General features: G+C 40.4%; 1 protein-coding gene across 10 annotated transcripts in view; it reads right to left on the bottom strand.

Annotated features, from left to right (window-relative positions):
• The window catches only part of LOC129766673 (collagen alpha chain CG42342), a 520858-nt gene extending 499398 nt beyond the window's left edge, over nucleotides 1-21460 (bottom strand). For 2 of the 10 annotated variants that reach the window (XM_055767280.1, XM_055767290.1), the window contains exon 1: nucleotides 19553-20916. In XM_055767280.1, coding sequence (XP_055623255.1) covers nucleotides 19553-20159 — 607 coding nt within the window. In that variant the 5' untranslated portion in view covers nucleotides 20160-20916. Of the gene's footprint in view, nucleotides 1-19552; nucleotides 20922-21304 lie in introns of those variants that run through there. The other 8 variants (XM_055767263.1, XM_055767276.1, XM_055767271.1 and 5 more) reach the window with 8 other exon arrangements.
• Nucleotides 21461-21672: the final 212 nt, after the last annotated feature.

Raw genomic sequence — 21672 nt, 5'->3', positions numbered from 1 at the left:
CCAGTCAGAGGATGAAAATTATTCTCGAGGGGACACATAATGGACGACGTTTTCGGGAAGACAAAAAAAAATTGTACGTTACTCTGACAATTTCTGGAAATGAAATCCGCGCTACTGCCGGAGCGTTTAGAACCCCTATAACCGTGCTGGAAGTGAGTGAAATGTTGACACAATAACAACACCAACAATAATCTATTCGAGCCGTGTCAGCGAAACCGTCACTGCAGGGATCTCCGATGCGAGGCACGAATGGGACCCGAGGATAAACAAACAAAAAAACACACACCCACACACACACCGGCGAGCGGTTTGATGGTTCCCAAGCAACGAAGTGAATGCGATTCTTCTCGCCTCGAACAGCATTCTTTTCGGCCCTTTTCACACCACTTAAGCCGTTTAAGCCGATTCCAAGTGTTGTGTTGTATTAACTGTAAAAATATGCAACGCTTTGTTGGTTCCCCAAGATGATGCTTTTGATCTAATTCAAGTCGGTTCGTTTGCAGCTTAAATTCTCTGCGAAGGCGTTGGCGGTGGGAATTGTTTGTTCTGGATAATGGACTCATTCCGGGAGACATGCTGATGTTGTTCTGTGGATATGGGTTCCCTTTGAAATATGACCATCCTTAGCAGCAGCATCCCGCCCAGGATTGTTTTGATTCTGTACGCAAGCAGATCAATTTTCTCCCAAATGCGAAGATTTATCAGATTTGGCGCTATTACCTTTTACTGGGTGCTATTCGGCAATGGAAACCCAGCGTCACCTGCTTCGAACCAACCTTAGGGGCTGTCTACATACCACGTGGACAGAAAAAGCACGGATTTTTACTCCCCCCTCCCCCTCCGTGGACAAGCGTGGACAATTTTCTTTATTTTGTTAGAATAATTCAGGAAATAACTGAATTGCGCAATAAATTTTAGTTCCATTTAAGTTTATTTTGTTTCAAATTTTACTTGCTGAACCCTGCCACGTTTGCTGTGGCTCATTGATGTTTTATTACAGAGAAATGAGTAGTAAAACAAAGCAAATATTCGATATGAGTTTAATTTTGAAATACTTGTAATACTTTGCTTTTCTATTACCTTCGAAGATATAGGGGAAAGTAGGTAAAGACGGACACTGCGGGTAAGATGGACACTTTTAATATTCCATTAACTAAAATTTTTTGAAATATTTTAGTTATGCAAATACAAAATTCAATAAAGTGTATCAATACTTTCGAGACACACTGTTGATTCCAGCTTGAGAGTTAGCTTGTAAACAAAACAAAAATTATCTTCGCGGGTGCACCATTCGATGTAATTTTTACTCCGTAGAAAATAGCGAAAAGTTCGTGATTTTTTGTTTTTTACGTGTTCCTCCAACGGGTAAGTGTTTATTTAGTCCATCATTAACTATCCTGTGATAAATCAGAGGTTTTTCAACGCTTATAGGAAGAGCTACGGTCATTCGAAAAAAAAGCTGCCAGTTCGGGTAAGACGGACATATTAAGGTAAGGAAAGACGGACACTAGTATTTTCCTAAGGTATTTAACAAAATTGTTTGGTTTTACTATAAAGATGCCTACAAATAACAAGCGCAAGAGTAACCGGCAGTCATGGACCGCTCAGCAGTTGGAACAAGCCATTAAGGCTGTAAAAAGTGGATCGCCGGTGAAGACAGCAGCAAGAAGTTACGCAATTCCAAGATCCACACTGATTCGCCACTTCACAAGTCCAACTGTATCAACTCGGCTAGGACCTCTTGATTCCGTATTCAATTCTCAACAAGAAGAGGAGCTGGTACAATGGCCGAAAAAAATGGATTGCCACACCCGTTCAACAAGTCTACCAAGATGGCTGGAAAAGCTTGGCTAAGCAATTTTCTGAAACGAAATCCCAAATTGTCGCTCCGTAAACCTGAAGCTACCTCTGCCGCCCGAGCCAGAGGCTTCAATAAGCCAGCAGTATCTGCGTTTTACGATTTGCTGGAAGAAGCGCTGAAAGATCCCAAATTGACGCCAGATCGTGTTCTGAACGCCGATGAGACTAGTGTTTGTACCGTTAGTATTTGTTTTGGCATTGTAGTTCGTTTAAAAATCAGTTTAATTTTTTATTCATACTTTCTTACAGGTTCCTCCGAAGAAGTTTAAGGCAAAAAACAGGTTGGTGATATTACATCTGCGGAACGCGGAGAAACAGCTACGGCAGTAATGTGCATGTCCGCAACCGGACAGCACCTTCCGCCGTTCTTCATTTTTCTTCGCATGCGGATGCACGAAGCTTTGAAGAAAGGGGCATCACGTGGAAGCAAATTTGCCTGTAATGCATCGGGTTACATGACTGTCGAAATATTCAATGAGTGGTTCGATCACTTTTTGGAGCATGTAAAACCTTCTGAAGACAGTCCTGCCTTGCTCATAATTGATGGCCACTCGTCGCACACGAAGAACCTAGCTTTTACCGAGAAAGCTAGAGCTAACTTTGTTAAGGTTCTAGTTTTACCACCTCACACTAGCAACAAACTTCAACCGCTTGATGTATCCTTTATGGCACCTTTCAAGACGTACTACGCACAGGAAGTAGAGCGTTTCCTACAACAGAATCCAGGTAAAGTCGTCAGCCAATATGACGTTGCCGAGCTCATGAAACCTGCATTCATCAAGGCGGCTACTACGGAAATTGCTGAGAATGGGTTCGAAAAAATAGGAATTTGGCCATTTGATCGCAATATTTTTTCCGATGATGACTTTGCCCCGGCCACGGTGACTGATCAACCCGATCCTGAGATTCTTCGTAAAGAGGAGACGTTTCGATTGCATCTTGAAGGTGCGCCTAGTCAATCGACCGTAAATCGCATTTCCTGTGAGGATAAAGAAGTTCAAGTGCTCCCCGTGACATCATCGCTGATTTCGCAGAACCGGACAGCATCTCAACGGCCAATAACCCGGTGTTTGAAATATCTCCGTCGATCATACTTCCGTTACCGAAAATGGTCACCCCGAGAGTCACGAAGAGAAAACGCCAAGCAGAAAAGGCAGCTGACATAACGTCTGCTCAATACGCTGACACTTTGAAGAAGGCGAAAGCATCGAAAGACATTAAATCCATCAAAAAAGAACAAAAACAACGCTCTTCGAAGAAGCCTAAGCAAAATAAGGGCAAAGGGGACACCACATCTGATAATCTATGCGAGAAATGCGGAAGCCAGTTTTCTGATTCAGATTTCGGGACAGGTTGGACAATATGCTTACAATGCCTTTCATGGTTCCACGCTGAATGCTTTACTTCTGCTGCAACTATTTGTCAGAACTGCTCTTGATTCTTCTTTTTTTTCTATTTTTTTTTTATTCCCACTGAAAATTGAATTAATTTAAATACTCAAATGAACTTAAACCATCGATGAATTGTTTTTAATGCTTTATAAATAAACTTTCGTTTTGAAATATTTTTAAGTGTATCATTAAACTTTACAAATGTATTATCGTCTTCCTAGGAGGTCATTTAAAATATGCGTGGACAGGTTGTTGGCTATTTCAGATCCTTTTGTTTCCTTTGCGAGGACAATGGCCCGCAAAAATCCAGAAATTTTTGCATGGAGTGTATGTATTTGACCTCTTCTGTCGTTCCCTTCCAAGGATGAAACTGTCCACGAACAACATGAGTAGCCTTTCGAATCGTAGCGTAATTCAAGAACACTCCCCAATGCTGAAAACACTAAAATACGTACAAAAACTACAACTTTTCCGTAAGTATCCATCTTTCCCACCTTAGTGTCCGTCTTACCCATTCCAGATGTCCGTCTTTCCCGACCATGTGAAGAAATAGTATTTCGATGCATTTTTTTCAATGACCCAGAATACATCAATGTTGGAATAAATTTACTAGTATCAACGGTAATTATGATAGAAAAGGACCTGAAGTTTCAATTTGTACAACAACTGCGATCATGAACGCTATATATGTGTAAAAATTGAGATTACACCTTAGGGTGTCCGTCTTTACCTACTTTCCCCTAAAGGCTATCTGGTTTGTCAACACGGAAAACCAGTTGAACCAGAATCCAGTTGAACAATCCGCATCCGAATATAAATTACAAAATTCCAAAGATTGATCTTGAGCCAAGCCAATCGAATAAAAATAAATGGATTAAAAATCGTTATCAGATACAATTTAAGCTCACGATTTTTAAACACATGCAAAAATTTTTGCTGCTATCACATAGAATACATGTCCAATACTAGAAAATTAATTTACTTTCACAACTTTATTTCAGAAGTGTGCTTATTTCATCTGGAAATCTTAAAGCTCCTTGAGGCGTTGGCAGTAGCAACAACAATTTTTGAAGTGTTATAATATGAGCTCCATCAGAGCTTGAGTTTTCGAAACGCACAAAAACGAACAGAACAATTTTATATACATAGATTATTTTTTTATCAATTAAAAAGAATTTCAAAAAAAAAAAAAGATAAAGTAGGAAGCATGCACTGATGTCTATAAATCTTCACTTGACAAAGGATTGAGGAGTAAAGGGTCGAAATTTTTCAGCGATTTCGGAACGCCTGTATCTTCGGTATAAATGATGACATTAAGATAAAAAAGACAGCAAGCTACAAATTGCTAGTGTGTGATGCGTATATGTGTTGGAGATAAAAAAAACACATTGCAAGAAAAGATAAAGCGTTTATGATTTGTTCTCAAAGTTTCTCTAGGTTTTGAAAATACATTCTTGAAAGCAATCCAATCAACATGATTATTTCGTTTCCATCTGATTCATAGAGAGTTTCAGTAAAACTATTCACTACAGAGGTATTCTCTATCGAATGAAAAATTATCCTTTGATTTCGAATTAAGAATATTTCATGAAATAATGAACGCACAGCAAATCGATGGTCAAATCTACTCATCGCAATCTTGGAAATATTCAATACATGGTCCAGTTGTTGCTTTGACAAATGCATTATTTTATAACAGAGTTACAGCGTTTCAAAAATCACTCAAAACTTTCGTTGTCGCTCGTTTTGCTCCTCTATTTTTTTGTCGAGTGTAGTTCTTTACAGGGTATGTCGGTTCATTCACCCAATCAATTCACTTTTAGTCATCAGCGCAAAAGAAACCTTTTCCGCAATAGTTCGGAGAATTTTCAAAGGGTACTAATACCTTATTAAAAATATTTTCAATATTTGTTTTATTCTTCAACTGCTTATTGACCATTCTGCATTAAGTTTCCAAAATACTCGTGGGGGAAAAACATCAGAAAACTCAAGACTCAATAAATTTTCACCAACCGTGCACGAAAAATTATTTGTGTTGCTAGTTTTCCTCCGCTTAAATCCTTATCAAAAAGTCACTAACGTCACAGTTTACCAGAGAGCAATTCAACGCCAAATTAATCCTTTCAATAAAATGGAGAGGATCGGCTCCACTTTATTAAAATTTTGTTCATTTTTTCCAAAAATAGCCTTAAAGCCTGTTGCCCGATAGAAACATTTTTGACGTAGGATTACGTCTTTCGGGAACATATTGGGGTACAAATTGAAAATCGAAAATCGAGTACATCGTGAAAATTGTCCAATTTCAAACGCTTATTGCTCAGTCATTTCATGATGGATTGATGAGATTTTTGCGTCAATCGATTCCGGCACTCCATAACAATTTTTTATATTGAAGAAAATAATATATGTCATGAAACTAACTATCGAACAATTGAAAACTCTCAACCCCTATCCTAACGGAAATACCCACTTCTGATTGGTCGAAATTGACGACACATGCGGCGGTTCCCTAACAGAGACATCAAAACCAAGCTGCCTGGAGGAATGGAGGCATTGCAAATACATAAAAGTAGGGGGAACTTTTATTCCTACCGATAGGTATTCCCTGACAGAGACATCAAAACCAAGCTGCATGGGATAAATCGACATTGCAAATATATGCAAGTCGGGGGCATTTTGGTATTGCAAGTAAGGCGAGTGATACGATTAATTCTAGCAAATAAAGGGCCTGATCACGAACGTCACTTCACGGTGAAAACGGATTGATTGTATGCAATTTGTATGCACTTAATTTAAAGTTTTAGATTTGGAATTTCAATGTTGGTTGCCTTCTGAAATTTCATGTCAATGACCGTTCGTGTATTGTGAAAAATTTAGCACAAGTGTAAGTGTAAAATTGTATATGGTAGCAGTTGTGTTAAAAATGACTTGATGTATGAACTATTTGTTTTAATTTCCATGGTTTTCATCAAGGTGTGTTCCCGCTCGGAAATGGGTCGTTATGTTTAAGCTGTCTGTGTTGTTGTGTTCGTTTTCATCCAAAGAAAGTTTATACGACGATTTTTGGAAAAATTGGAAAAGTGAAAAAAATATTAGAAAAAGACGGGTGGGTAATGTCGGGGACATAACCGGAGTGACGTAGGACTATACAAATGGGACAGCTTTTGTTAAATATATATTTTAAATATATTGTTTTATTTTCTTCTCCTACGTGAATACCTACCTATGTACCTTAAAAATGGATTAGTTTACTGTTTACTCTTCATGAATATGTTGATGGTTCTGAAAAGAACCTTTGGTGTTGTGTTTTTGTTATCACTCGATATTCCCATCTTGTTCGGTTAAATCTTCCTGTTTAGCTATTGCGTTTGCCACTCGCCACAGCTTTCACAGTTGGAAAATTTCTTCCCATCCAGCTTGTGACATGTTGTTCAGCAAATTACATTTGATGCGACGTGCCGGAGAAACACTTTGCCACTCACTGAAACTAATTGTTGCCTTGATGAGCGCCGAACCGAAGCTGCTCTGTTCTTGATGCGGGTTTTCTGATTGTCGTGAGCAGCTTTGCAAGCCAACTCGAGTACTCCGACGGCCGAAACTCTATAATCGCTGTTAGGTATACTGGTGCTCCGGCACCAATCCGTTCGGCCTAGTTACCCTTGCGGAGCAATCAATGAATGCGACCAACAGGGAACTGGAGACTTGCACGGTTCGAGTGAGACTTTGCCTTTCCCTTAACTTGTCCTCCTTTGTTACGTCCACGATGCTGATGCCGTACAACCACACGGGTTTACGGTTTGAAGGAAAATAAGATATTGTTTGGGGTCCGCGTGTTTTATACTCTAGCGGTACACACTCACAGGATAGAGAAAAATCGGCGGACTCAGCCAGAGGGGCGAGTCCAACGAGACGAACGAATGAGCGTTAAAAGGGAGCGATGGCAAAAAAATACATTCATTACGATTTGTTCGCTCGTTGGATTCACATGCAGGCTAAAAAGGGTCCTTTTCAGGATCTCAAAATTATCTTCAATCTAAAGAGTTTATTGTTTTGTTATCACTCGACATCCCCATCTTGTTCGGCTAAACCTTGCTGTTTAGCGATTGCATTTGCCACTCGCCACAGCTTTCACAGTTGGAAAATTTCTTCCCATCCAGCTTGTGACATATTTTACAGTAAATTACATTCAATGGCACGTCGCATTACCACCACTCAGTATCGGATTGGAGGTAATTTTAACCTGTAATTGAACATTTGCGATGACAGTGGTACAGTGTCGACCTTCAATGTGGGGTCATAATTTGGACCCCGAACTCTATGTTTACAAAAATGTCCAACTAAATATGTCGCATTACTGGTCCGTCCAATTAGCTAAATGTCGAGATAAGTGTAAATTACTGTACTTTCAATCTAGAAGCAATTTAAGAATTGGTGAAAATCAATAAGCTCAGAACAACTGCCAAATTCACATACTCATCATATCCTGGCAAACAAATTATGAAAAAATCAATTTGTGTTTTATTATTATTTTGGATATTGTTTTAGAAAGCATTGAACTGTATTTCCTAAACTCTTTTTTGGAAGGTTTAATGGCACTGAAAAGCGCCTTGTTTTATGGAATGGTTCCAATTTAGAAAACTTAGTACTCGTGGTTTTGAAAACGCCTGGTTTTCGAACGCCCTCGATGCCGCCTTGTTCTGGATTTGCCACCAAAGCAGTTTGTATAAAGAACAAACTTTTTTCTTCTGCTACCTGATGCCGTTTTACGATTGCGTTTGCCACTCGCCACTTATCGTCGCGAGCAGCTTTACCAGCTAACTCGATCACTTCGGCGGCCGAAACTATATAACGCCGGCTAGGTGAACTGGTGCACTGGTACTAACGAGCTCGGCCTAGGTACCCTTGCGGGGAACTCCAGATCAACACGGTTCGAGCGAGATTTTGCCTTTCCCTTCACTTTTCCTCCTTCACCATGTCCAGACATGGCTGCTTGGGTTGGTTTGTTGATGTGTTGTGATGCGAACCGATGTGGTGTACGGTTTGAATGAGAATGATCGTTACGGCAGCGGAGCGGGGATTTTTAAGCTGACTGGCTGGCTCGAGAATTACGCATGTGTGAGACTGCGACCAATGTTTCGTTCATTTTTTTCTTTTTCCTTTCCAATCGTGGTTCATTCTATTTCGCTGCTGCTCTGGTTGCCCGTTTTGGTCGGTTCGATTTGAGGAGCACAAAATGGACCAATAAAAAATGGGCACATAGTGCATTTTGACAATGCTTGATATTTCACAATTATTCAATTATTTATCTCAAGAAAAATGAAATGTTATTCGTTATGATAGATGCGTAGATATATTTCCTATCAATTGATGCAAAAACCTTTGCGATCTATTGAGAAATGCTCGAGTTATAAGCGTTCCAAATCTTGCATTTTTTCCTACTTGTTCAGTGCCTAGATTTCCATTTCACCCCCTATATCTTCCGGTTAGACGTAGTCCTACGTCAAAAAGTGATTTCTCATATGCTTTAAATATAGTATCAGGTGATGTTAGTCCAATTAAAATTCGCATTGGGTTGAATAAACACTCAGAAAGTAAAAATTATAAAAGAAAATCACATTTTCAATTTCAAATATGTTTTCTCTATATTAAAGTAACATGTTTTTACTGATGAGAAAAATCGGTAACTGTGTTCGGTATTGGTAATTATCTTATATTACGTTGGTGAGTTTTTTTTTCTTCATCCATACACATAACACAGGAGGCATCTCGTCTAGGGTCACAGAGAATGGTTTTCATCATATCTCATTCCACTTCGACAACTTTTATCTGATGCGCACCATCCAACGACTGTTTAGCATCCTTCTGTCACCATCACTCGGTAAACACTGGTGAAGTGAACAAACAATACCTAACAACCAAACAAAACGGCCCTTTTCAGGGCCATTAAATCATTATCAAAGAGTTTAACGATATAATTCTTCGAACATATCCAAAATCAATAGATTGCCTAACGGAATCCTACGTCAACTATGCGGTCGTGTCTCGGACACAACCATCCTGTGACTTTTTTTTTTAGAGAAATCTATTGACCTTCTATTATTTTTTTTTATGAATGTTTAAACTATTGAGAAAAACTTTCTCATAAATTGAATAAAATATCGAGAACTATTATATCTGTTTAAAATATTGTTATATATATTGTTATATATGATCCGGAATATTTTTATGGGATCACGAAATATCTTCCACGCTTATGATCAAACCTTAACTACGAAAGAATTATCGAACTTTTCCATGAGACCGGTTTTTTGCCTTAAACTGACTTTAATTCAAAAAGTGCGCTATTTGGCACGATTTAATTGCTTTCATCTGAGGAAATTTTGCATAAAATTCTGTTGTGAACACATTTAAGTTAGTGGAAAATAACAAGAAGGATAATAATGTGGTGTCAAGGAAGGAACTGTAGAGTGGTTGGAGAGCTTTAATTTGGCTGATAGAAACAATCCAGTTTATCATGCATTTTTGAAAATTAATTAAAAACACAATATTTGAAGTTTCTTCTTTACACTTAAAAGTTTATTCTTGGTTCCATTAATTTGAAAGTTTTACAACTGCATTCTATGCAACATTTTCTTATCCTTCAAATGAACAGTATAATTATTCTAAGAGGCGTACTTTCTAAATCAGAGTCAGTTCTAGACATACAATTAGACTTAAGAAAAGTTCAACAATGTCCTAGTTGAGAATTGACCACATGCGTAGGATTTTTTCATCAAATATGATCCTCTGTCACCTCTTGAAATATTCTATAATTTATCAGAACACTGGCTCAATTGTTTTAGGTTGACGACTATTGATGCATAGACAATGTTAATGTAAAATGTAAATAAATATTGATTCCTAGAAATTAATGGAATGAAAATACTTTGAAAAAATGATTTTACACGCAATTCTGTATGAAAAACTATACAGACATTATTATCATATACTGTTCTCGAGATATAAAAAAATGTATAGAAAATTATATTTGATGAAAAATCATTTACGCATATCATGGAATCTCAACCATTATGGAATCGTTTATTTTTTATTGTTTTGGCTATGAGGGCTATATATACCCCGTAACTATGAAGGTTCGATCATAGGAAATAGTTGGTCATTCACAATTTACGTGAGATATTTTTATAATACAGATTTCATTGAAGAAGATTCATGATATGAGAAAAAATATATGAACGTTGGCTGAGCAGCACTCTCAGACGGCTCAATCCGTTTATTGATAAATACGGAGAGAAAATTCTTCCTGTCCACGTGGACTCAGTCTGTACCCCCCCCATGGACAAGAGTGGACATTTTCTTACCCCCTACCCTCCCTAAAGTTGTCCACGTGGTATGTGGACAGCCCCTTAGCAGGTCATATGAGTGGCAAAGCGAAAAGCAATCAAACAAAGGAGGCTTCGGTGGGTCGATTATAGGCTCAAAGCTGATCCCAGTATTTGAGAAGAAAAAAAACCAGGGATCAAACGCTTGCATTGATGCTCGCTCTCCCTCGACCATATTGCTTGCGGATTATTTATAAATACAAAACCATTAGTGCCCCTCCATTAACCCTTTTTCGTTGACTTTCGCTTTGTGCGCTTCCCGGGCTGACTTCGGGAAAGGAATACCCAGGGGAACTCAGGGGTACTCTCTGTGTGCTATCTTCCGTTTTTTTTTTTTTTGCGCGCGTCTGTTGCGGCCGATGATGTTCTTCTGTTGCTGCTTCAATCTGCGAGTTGGTTGTGGAAGCACCCGTAACCAATGGTTTGCGGTTCAGTTGCCATGGTGGTTCTCGGGACGAATACGCGCCGTATTCTCCGATATGGGAACACGAATGAATTACGGTGCTTTTCAATTAATCATCCCGTATCAATGGAATGGTGATATCAACGTAGACATCCAATTGTTCATTGTTCCGCGTGATCACTAGCATCCTTAACGTTTCCATTTTGTACTATCGCCATGAGAACAAATTGAACATGTAAATGGAATGCTGAAATGTTCACGTGATAGCTTGTGCGATTTAATTGTGTTCACTGTTGCCACTTCACTATAACTTTAAGACTTCAAAATTTTCCGAAAATTACAGCATTGGGGCTGTCCACATACCACGTGGACAACTTAAAGGGGGGTAGGGGTTACGAAAATGTCCATGATTGTCCACGGTGAGGGGAGAGGGGGTATAGATTACATCCACGTGGACACTAACAAATATTTTGAAAAATATATATATCCGTATTCAATAATATTAGGCTGTCAAAAAAGTCCTGCGGTATTTCCGCGAGGTGTCGTTGCAAGCGCGTAGTTCTAGTTGTATTCATTGTATCGAGTCATACTATAGCTTGTTGGAAAGGTATTTTTGCGCGCCAGCAGCCGTAGCCGTAGCATCGGCCAAGAGCTGGGGATAAGTCATCAAACCGTTATTAACCATTTGAAGAAGCTTGGATTCACAAAGAAGCTCGATGTATGGGTGCCACACACGTTGACGCAAAAAAAACATCTTTGACCGTATCGACGCATGTGAATCGCTGCTGAATCGCAACAAAATCGACCCGTTTCTGAAGCGGATGGTGACTGGCGATGAAAAGTGGGTCACTTACGACAACGTGGAGCGCAAACGGTCGTGGTCGAAGCCCGCTGAAGCGGCTCAGACGGTGGCCAAGCTCTCATTAACGGCCAGGAAGGTTCTGCTGTGTGTTTGGTGGGATTGTCAAGGAATAATCTATTATGAGCTGCTTCCCTATGGCCAAACGCTCAATTCGGACCTGTACTGCCAACAACTGGACCACTTGAAGGTAGCACTCATGAAGAAGAGGCCATCTTTGATAAACAGAGGCCGCATTGTCTTCCATCAGGACAACGCCAGGCCACACACTTCTTTGGTGACGCGCCAGAAGCTCCGGGAGCTCGGATGGGAGGTTCTTTTGCATCCGCCGCATAGTCCGGACATTGCACCAAGTGACTACCACCTGTTTTTGTCCATGGCGAACGAGCTAGGTAGTCAGAAGTTAGCCACAAAAGAGGCCTGTGAAAATTGGCTATCCGAGTTTTTTGCCAATAAGGAAGCGAGCTTCTATAACAGGGGTATTATGAAGTTGGCATCTCGTTGGGAACAAGTCATCGAACAAAACAGCGCGTATTTGACTTAAAACAGATGATTGTAACTAATTTTATGAACAAATGAAAATTCAAAACAAAAACCGCAGGACTTTTTTGACAGCCAATATATAAAAATGGATTTCTGTTTGTCTGTCTGTCTGATTCTTATGGACTCGGAAAATACTCAACCGATCGACATGAAAATTGGTATGTAGGGGTTTTCGAGGTCGGGGAAGGTTCTGATGATAGTTCGAGACCCCTCCCCCTCCCTACTGCTGCCATACAAATGAAACGCAAATTTCTACATTACTCGAGAATTTATCAAGAAAATGGAACCAAATTTGGCATATGGAGGATTAAGGGAGCAATAAATGTTATTATGGTGGTTTGACACTCCTTTCCCATCTCTCTTTAGAGGAGTGGTGAGTGCTGAAGAACTCGAGAACTAATTAAGCAAACGGAACCAAATTTGGCATTCGGAGGTTTTAGGGGGCACGAAACGCTTCTTTGATGGTTCGACACAACTAGCCCCTCTCTGGACCCATGAATGTGCGCTTAGTAAGAAAACGTGGATGTGATAACGAAATATAAATTTTGGGCGAGACGAAGTTTGCCGGGTCAGCTAGTATAAAAAAAAAGAATGTACGTATATAACGCTGCACATCGCGATGTTAGGATGATTGTTATACCGATATACGACTTAATCCATCAATGGTATTGAAAATCGTGTTTTGCATTTCATCCGATTGAAGATTCACATGCTGCATCCTTTGATTGATATTCTATGCGATTGTAATTTGATACGAATTAATATGCGAGCTAGCGTGTGCTAAAGTAACACAACCCAGCAAACATTAAATCGTATAATTTTGCACGTGCTAAGTCTTACAAGGAATCAGAATAAATCATAATCGCATATAATATCAATCAAAGTATGTATCGTGTATATTTGAAATCGCATAAAATGTAAAAACTCGATTTTATACATCATTTTCAAATTAAGTCGCAATTCGGTGTAATAAACATCAGTTTTATGATGTACATTGTCACAAAAAGTATTTAATCCACATCATATGCGTATATTACGCTTATGCAGTTTGTATGTCGTATAAGCGTATAATTTAACTCGATTCAGTACTGCAGTAAATCGTGTTGTATGGTGAAGAAAATCATGAAACAGTAAATCATATAAGATCCCAATAAAGGACATATTACATCATATCGAAATGTCAATGAAATGCTTTAACATTGACAAGTTTCATTTTCATAACAGCAATGTCTGAACACATATGGAAGAATAAAATAATTAAATTCAAAAAAAGTGGCTCTTATAGTCGATTACTCACAAAACATCGCAACCGCTGGAGAGGAGCTAAACGGATCGAAACAAATATGAGCGAAACTCATAACCAATTAACAGAAGAAAATGGAATGTGAATTGGTGTGTTGAATGAATCACCAAAACAAAACAATTTGGATTTTGATTTGATTGCAGGAATAGAGCAACTCAATGACTTCATTGATGATGGTAATTTATTTTTAATTTTTAATGATTTCATAAAACGTGTTTAATTTCAATCTATTACAGGACACCATAAATTTTTTATGGATTTACAAAAACGGGCTTCTGAATATCAGCACTCGAAATTGCTGATGTTCGATGAAAGTAACAACGGCAAACATCCCTTCTAATGAAACATGCAGCAAAACGATAATACAGACGACCGGAGATCGAACCCACATCGGATCAGTTTTCATCAAACCTCAATCTGTGCCATTTTAAATATTTATATTCCACTCCCAACACAAGTAAATTTAATAATTATTATTTCTACAAATATGAATACTCATATATAAAAATAGCGATTCGTGTGGCTATAATAAACATTTCATGAAAGTATTTTGCGCTATTTGTTTTTTTATATGTCTGTAATAAATCGTATATGAGTATGGCAAAAGTCGTGTTAGGTGCATTGACAATTCATGAATATATTCATATTAAATCGCAATTCAATTTCGCTATTACAGTCGGTCAAAGTTGCATATTCATCCAAACAAATTCGGTAAGCATATGGCCTCCACTTTTGCATGCATATGCCAATTAGGCGCATTATATGCCAACCAAAGTTTAGGGCATATGATGTTATATATACGCTTGTTATGCGATTTAATGTTTGCTGGGAATTTAATGTTTGCTGGGAAGCGTTCGAAAAATCGAACAGCAATTTCAGTGTTGGTATCAAATGATAGCTTAGTTTATTAGCTACCACTTACCGTCAATTTCATTTGGTTTTGCATAACTTTATTTGGTAATAAATTCGGTTTAAAGCAAATATGTGCGGAAAGTAGGGGGCTGTCCAAATACCACGTGGACACAAAAATCATGTTTTTGAACACCCCCTCCCCCATCGTGGACAAACGTGGACTTTTCCTATACCCCTCTCCCTGTTGTCCACGTGGACATTACACCAATTAGGATTGATAGGTTTTTCGGACATTGTGGACTTCATACTAAACACGTTAAAAATTCAAGACCCCCTCAGAAGCTTTATTTCTGCCTTGCTTCCATCTTTAAAGTCTTATCTTAAGCAATTGACTGCTTCATGGCCCCACCTTGCATCAATCATATCATTCGATGGATAATTCCCCTAGCGTAGTAGAAGATATGATCAATGTGCTACAATGGAACTGCCGTAGTCTAGTGCCAAAACTAGATTCGTTCAAATTTTTACTTCAAAATTATGATTGTGATATATTTGCCCTCTCTGAAACATGGCTTTCTTCTGACACTGAACTCAACTTCCACGATTTTAACATTATTCGCCTGGATAGAAATGATTCTTATGGAGGAGTACTTTTGGGGATCAAAAAGTGCTACTCTTTCTATAAAATTCCTCTCCCAGCTCTATCAGACGTCGAAATTGTCGCGTGTCAAATAACTGCAAAGAGTAAAGAACTTTGCATAGCTTCAGTATACGTTCCTCCAAATACTAACATTAGCCGTAGTCATCTTTGGAATCTAGTCTCGATTCTCTCATCCCCAGTTCTAATTCTGGGTGATATGAACTCTCATGGTACTGGATGGGGTGATCCTTATGATGACGCCAGAGCGGCTATTTTTTACGATTTATGTGACGATTTCAACTTGACTATCTTGAACACTGGTGAAGCGACACGAATTCCAAAACCTCCGGCTCGAGAAAGTCGTCTCGACCTTTCTTTTTGCTCAAGCTCGTTATCATTGGATTGCCAGTGGAAGGTCATCAATGATCCCCATGGTAGCGATCACTTGCCAATCAGTATATCAATCAAGTGTAGCCCGCAATCCACTGAACCATCTCGAGTTCCATTTGATCTAACAAGGAACATCGACTGGCAAAAATTTGCAACGGCGGTAACAATCGGTGTCGAATCAATAGATATACTTCCACCATTGGAAGAATATCGATTCTTTGTCGATTTGATGTATAAAAGCTCACTGGAAGCACAAAAAAGAAAAGTTCCAAGTGCTCCGTTGAAAAGAAAACCAGCCACTCCTGGCTGGGACGATGAATGCACAAAATTGTATTTGAAAAAATCTGATGCTTTCAAAGCTTTTCGTAGACATGGAACATCCACACACTTCGAGGAATATTCAAAGCTTGAAATACAGCTGAAACAATTAATTAAAGCAAAAAAACGCGGTTACTGGCGCAATTTCATTGAAGGTCTTTCTCGTGAAACCTCAATACGTACCTTGTGGAGGGTAGCTCGCAACATGCGTAACCGCTCATCTACCAACGAGAGTGAAGAATACTCCAACCGATGGATATTCGATTTCGCGAAAAAGGTCTGTCCAGACTCAGTTCCAGCCCAACATACTCTTCGAGAAACGTCTCCGAGCAGTGGACCTCTGGACGGACCATTCTCAATGCTGGAATTTTCTATGGCTCTTCTTTCATCGAACAACTCTTCACCCGGAAGCGATATGATTAAATTCGTTCTTCTAAAAAATCTTCCCGATATCGCGAAAAGACGCTTGCTAGACTTATTCAATACCCTACTAGAAAACAACATTGTGCCACCCGAATGGAGACAGGTCAAAGTAATAGCAATTCAAAAGCCTGGCAAACCAGCGTCTAACCATAACTCATACCGTCGTATTGCTATGCTCTCGTGCATTAGAAAATTGTTGGAGAAAATGATCCTTCGAAGACTCGATCAATGGATCGAGACAAATAATTTGCTATCAAGTACACAATTTGGGTTTCGCAAGAGCAAAGGAACAAACGATTGTCTAGCGTTGCTTTCTACAGATATTCAACTGGCCTTTGCGCACAAGGAGCAATTGGCTTCAGTATTCTTGGATATTAAGGGAGCTTTTGATTCGGTTACCATAGAAATTCTGTCAGACAATCTGGACAGATGTGGACTTCCTGGAATTTTGAATAACTTTTTGTACAATTTGTTGTCAGAAAAGCGAATGAACTTCACCCTTGGACAACTGACAACTTCCAGAAATAGTTATATGGGTCTACCCCAAGGCTCATGTCTGAGCCCCCTTCTTTATAATTTTTATGTGAAAGATATTGACAGTTGTTTGGCAGAACAATGCACGCTAAGACAGCTTGCAGATGATGGTGTGGTTTCCGTCAGAGGTCTCCATGCCGAAAATTTGCAAAGACCATTGCAAAATTCCTTAGATAACTTGTCTTCTTGGGCAAGGAACTTAGGGATCGAATTCTCGCCGCAGAAAACCGAACTGGTAGTGTTTACTCGAAAGCGGTTCCCAGCCCAATTGCAACTTAAGCTTTTGGGCAGAAGCATTACCCAATCATTGACTTTCAAGTACCTTGGTGTCTGGTTTGAATCAAAATGCACTTGGAATACCCACATTACGTATTTGAAGCAAAAATGTCAAAAGAGGGTCAACTTCCTCCGCTCGATTTGCGGCACGTGGTGGGGAGCTAATCCGGGAGATCTCATAACACTTTATAAAACAACTATTCTATCCATTCTGGAGTATGGCTCTTTTTGCTTTCTCTCAGCAGCTAAAAGTCACCTTCTAAAACTGGAACGAATTCAATATCATTGTCTGCGTATAGCTCTTGGCTGTATGCACTCAACGCATAACATGAGTCTCGAGGTTCTGGCAGGAGTAACTCCTCTACAGAACCGATTCTGGGAACTTTCTCTCAGAATACTGGTGAAATGCGGAGTCACGAACACACTTTTGATTGAAAAGTTTGAAAAAATTCTTCATCTAAATATACAATCTCGGTTTATGAGAATTTACCACCACTATATTTCGTCAGATATTTGTCTTCCATCGTTTACTCCAGACCGTGCTCACTTCACCATCAGCAGTTCCTCAATTGAATACGATCTGTCGATGAAACAAGCAATACTTGGAATCTCAGATCAGCTTCGATCAACTTACATTCCCCGTATTTTTAACCGAAAGTACTCAAAAGTCAATTGCATGAAAAGATACTTCACTGATGGGTCTCGCCTCAATGGATCCACTGGCTTCGGTGTTTTCAATGAAAATTCGAGCGCCTTCCGTAAACTGCAGGAACCTTGTTCCGTTTATGTTGCTGAGCTGGCAGCAATCGACTTCGCATTGGGGATGATCTCCAACAAGCCTGCAGACCATTACTTCATTTTCTCGGATAGTCTCAGTTCGCTTGAGGCTCTCCAGTCGATGAGAACTAGTAGGCACCCATCTTATTTCCTCACAAAAGTGAGGCTGCAGATGAGTGCACTGATCGAAAGATCTTATAAGATAACCTTTGTATGGGTCCCCTCTCATTGCTCAATTCCTGGCAATGAGAAGGCGGACACTCTAGCAAAGGTGGGTGCCCAGGAAGGCGAATTGTTTGATAGACAGATTGCATACGATGAATTTTTCCAATTACTGCGTCAGAGTTCCCTCTTGAGTTGGCAAACCGATTGGGACACTGGAAGTCTTGGGCGGTGGTTATATTCAATTATTCCAAAGGTTTCTTCGAGAGCGTGGTTCAAAGGTTTGGACGTAAGTCGTGACTTCATTCGTGTAATGAGTAGACTTATGTCCAACCACTACTCGCTAGATGTGCACCTCCACAGAATAAATCTTGTTCAAAACAATGTCTGTCGGTGTGGAAACGGTTACGATGACATCGATCACGCAGTTTGGCAATGTACGGATAATTACGCAGCCAGAGAGTACCTTTTGAATGCCCTTGAGGTCCAAGGAAGACAACCCTATGTTCCTGTTAGAGACGTGTTGGGAACTCGCGACATCTGCTATATGCAGTTGATCTATATGTTTGTGAAACGGTCTAGTATAAGAATTTAATGCTTTTGTGTTTTTTTTTCTTTTTCGTTATTAGTTTGTTTGTATTGTCCCCTCATCTCACCGTCGCCCACCCTCGACAGCTAGTCGAACACCAGATGCTATCCCTGGTCATTATGCACAATGCTACAGTGCGTGCGGCAACCCTCGGTTGAGACAATGATACCTCATATCCATATCCCTAACCTGACCCGTCCCACAAAAATTGTTGCCCCTCTAACCTCGAGTAAACCGCGAGTAATCGGTCGAAACCTACTAAACATAGATTTAAGATGAAATTTTTGTATAAACAAAACTTGAGTTAGCGGCTCCGCAAAGCTTATGCGATTGAGCCTTACAAATAAACGAATTGGAAAAAAAAAAATTACACCAATTATTTCTAAAAAAAAAATCAAAATAAAATTGAACTTCGCTTAAATTTCATTTTGGGATTGCTTCTATTTTCTATTTTATAGTTTTATGGATAAAAATGTTAGCTTTATCAATAATAACTGTTTATTTTAAATTCATTTATTCGCTTTCCAACATTCCCCGGAAAGTATTGTATCGCTATTTAGATTCTTCCAAATCCCACTTATGTTGTCAGATTGTTTTCACCACTAAAATCCACATAAAAAATTTACTTTTGTATCTATTCTCGGGAATTTTTTACTATTATTCCATTTTTATAAAAATAATATGTATTTTCATTAATGTATTTTTATGGAGCAGAGAATTAAACTCCCAAATGTTAAGCGAAGAATTTTTCATGATACAAAAAAATCACAAATGTTCACAATTCACAAAATAACCATCATCTTCAGAAAAACGCACCCAAACTCAATGAAATTCAAAATGCCGGACTCACCTGGTGGACACATGCACTCGCCTTCCATCGGTTGGATCGAAGCCTGGCGAACCGCTCGCGACAGCTTAAGTGTGGAGACGTCGCGCCGTATCCGTGGCAATTCGGCAATTTGCAGCGAAATCTTCCGCACAATATCCGAAACGCTTTCCTCCTGCTCCTGGTCCTGGGACGACTGGAAGCGCCCCCGGGACCCGGCGTGCATCCGACCGCTTCTATATACATCCCGGATCTGAGTCTCCAGCAGACTCAGACGCTCTTCGATACTAACTAGGCTAAATAATCTATGCTCTAAATGTGATTGGCGGATGTTTGAGTAGATGGTAGCACCGAGCGAAGTGATGCACAGCAGGTAGAATAAATAGCCGATCAGACTGGATGCTGACGAGAGGTTTGATTTGGCTGGGTGGTTGCCATTTTCCAGGCCGCTGCCACTACCCTTTCGGCTGTGGCCATGGCCGCCAGTGTTAGTTTTCCTGCAAGGACTTCTCCTGTGCGCTTTGGTGTAGCCAGCTGTAGTGGCTCTCTTTTTGGTGTCCTGCAGTTCGGCGCCAGCCGTCGTCTCTGGCTGTCGCAGCTGCTTCGACGGAATGTCAGAAAAGGTTTCCATATCGCATCGGAGGGGGGAGGGGACAATGAATCCTACACTGCACTGTTTCTCAATTGTTTTACACTGATGCTACTGCACGCGGCTGCCACTTCACTCTTCACTCTGCACACCGGCATTTCCATTATTCTGCTGCCTCATCTGCCGGCTTTTCTCCACTCATTTTTTTCACTTCGCTCTTCAATCACTTTTCTCGATTAATCTTATCTTTATATTTATTTTCCACTTTACTTCACCTCTTCAATTCTCCGACAATTTTCGAATCCCTGCCGAAATGAGACCAAAAACTTTTTACTTTAAATTATTGCACCATTTGATTCAGAGGGAAAACTTTTTTCTCTCCTCCTGAAGGCGATAAATTTCTTCGACATTTCGCTCTCCCCTTCAAAACTTCCGAAAATTTCACACAAAAGAAAAATGTCGAACTTAAAACAAAATGAAAATCAATCCTTCGAGCCTTCCCCGAGTGTTTATTCCACAATCTCCACTGAACGCACTCCTTCCGGTTTCCCGCGGTGCGCGGACCTTTCCGGAGATCTCACTTTGACCCGAACCGCACTCAATTAAACCGCTGACTACTGACCATCATCCAATTAATCGGCAAACTTTTCACAGTGCCACCCACGAAACGGAAAAACTCAAACGCACGATCCGTCGGAGGAAGCGACTCGACCTTGATGCCAGGGCTGCCGAAGGCGTGTTGTTCGTTCCACTCGTTGACACCGACTAAACTCTCGAGTGAGAATGCCGAATGGAGCTGCTGCTGCTGCTGCCGTTGCGTTGGGAGCATTGGAGCATCATCCAGAATCCCGTCCAGCACTCAACCGCGCACACACACACACACACACACACACGTGGGCAAGGGGGCATGGGGGAGTGCCGTCGGAAGCAGCATGGAGACACGACACACAGTGCAGCATCCACATCTCATGCACATGTGGCCACGGATTATTCTCCTCCTCCTCCTGCCGCCTCCACACGGCGTCACGCACCCTCCAGTGTGAGTGATTTTACGGTTCAGCCGAAATATTTATCATCGCCGATGAGGTGAGGGGGGACCGGAGTCAACCTCGGGGAAGGGGGAAGGATCCACAAGAAACAGAACACAAAACAAATTGCATCATTTGCAGTAATAATTCGAAACACACCGGCTCTCACACGGACGACAATTTTCCGGCACGAAACGGCGCAACTCGCGGGTATTATTTGTGAGACTTTTCACACCGAACGGATGGAACGGATCCACCTCAATCAAACAACTTCGAACTGTCAACCTCGCGGAACCGAGTGCGACGAGAGACTGAATTTCGGTTCCGTGCGGTCCCTCTGGAAGGCATGGCGAGCGCCGAGCGAACTTTTCTCTGTTTTGATGCCGTCCGAGACGAGGCGCATACGGACGGGAGTCCTTTCTGCCGTCTGCTGAAACACGCGGCTCTATGCGACACGCGCGAGAGAGTGAGAGAATCGGATAAGAGAAAAGAGGGCAGCGAGTGAGAACTCATTCTCTGCTCGCCGC

Source organism: Toxorhynchites rutilus, chromosome 1 (genome assembly GCF_029784135.1).
Source record: "Toxorhynchites rutilus septentrionalis strain SRP chromosome 1, ASM2978413v1, whole genome shotgun sequence".
Classification (NCBI taxonomy): domain Eukaryota; kingdom Metazoa; phylum Arthropoda; class Insecta; order Diptera; family Culicidae; genus Toxorhynchites; species Toxorhynchites rutilus.
This window is presented reverse-complemented; position numbering and strand designations above follow the sequence as displayed.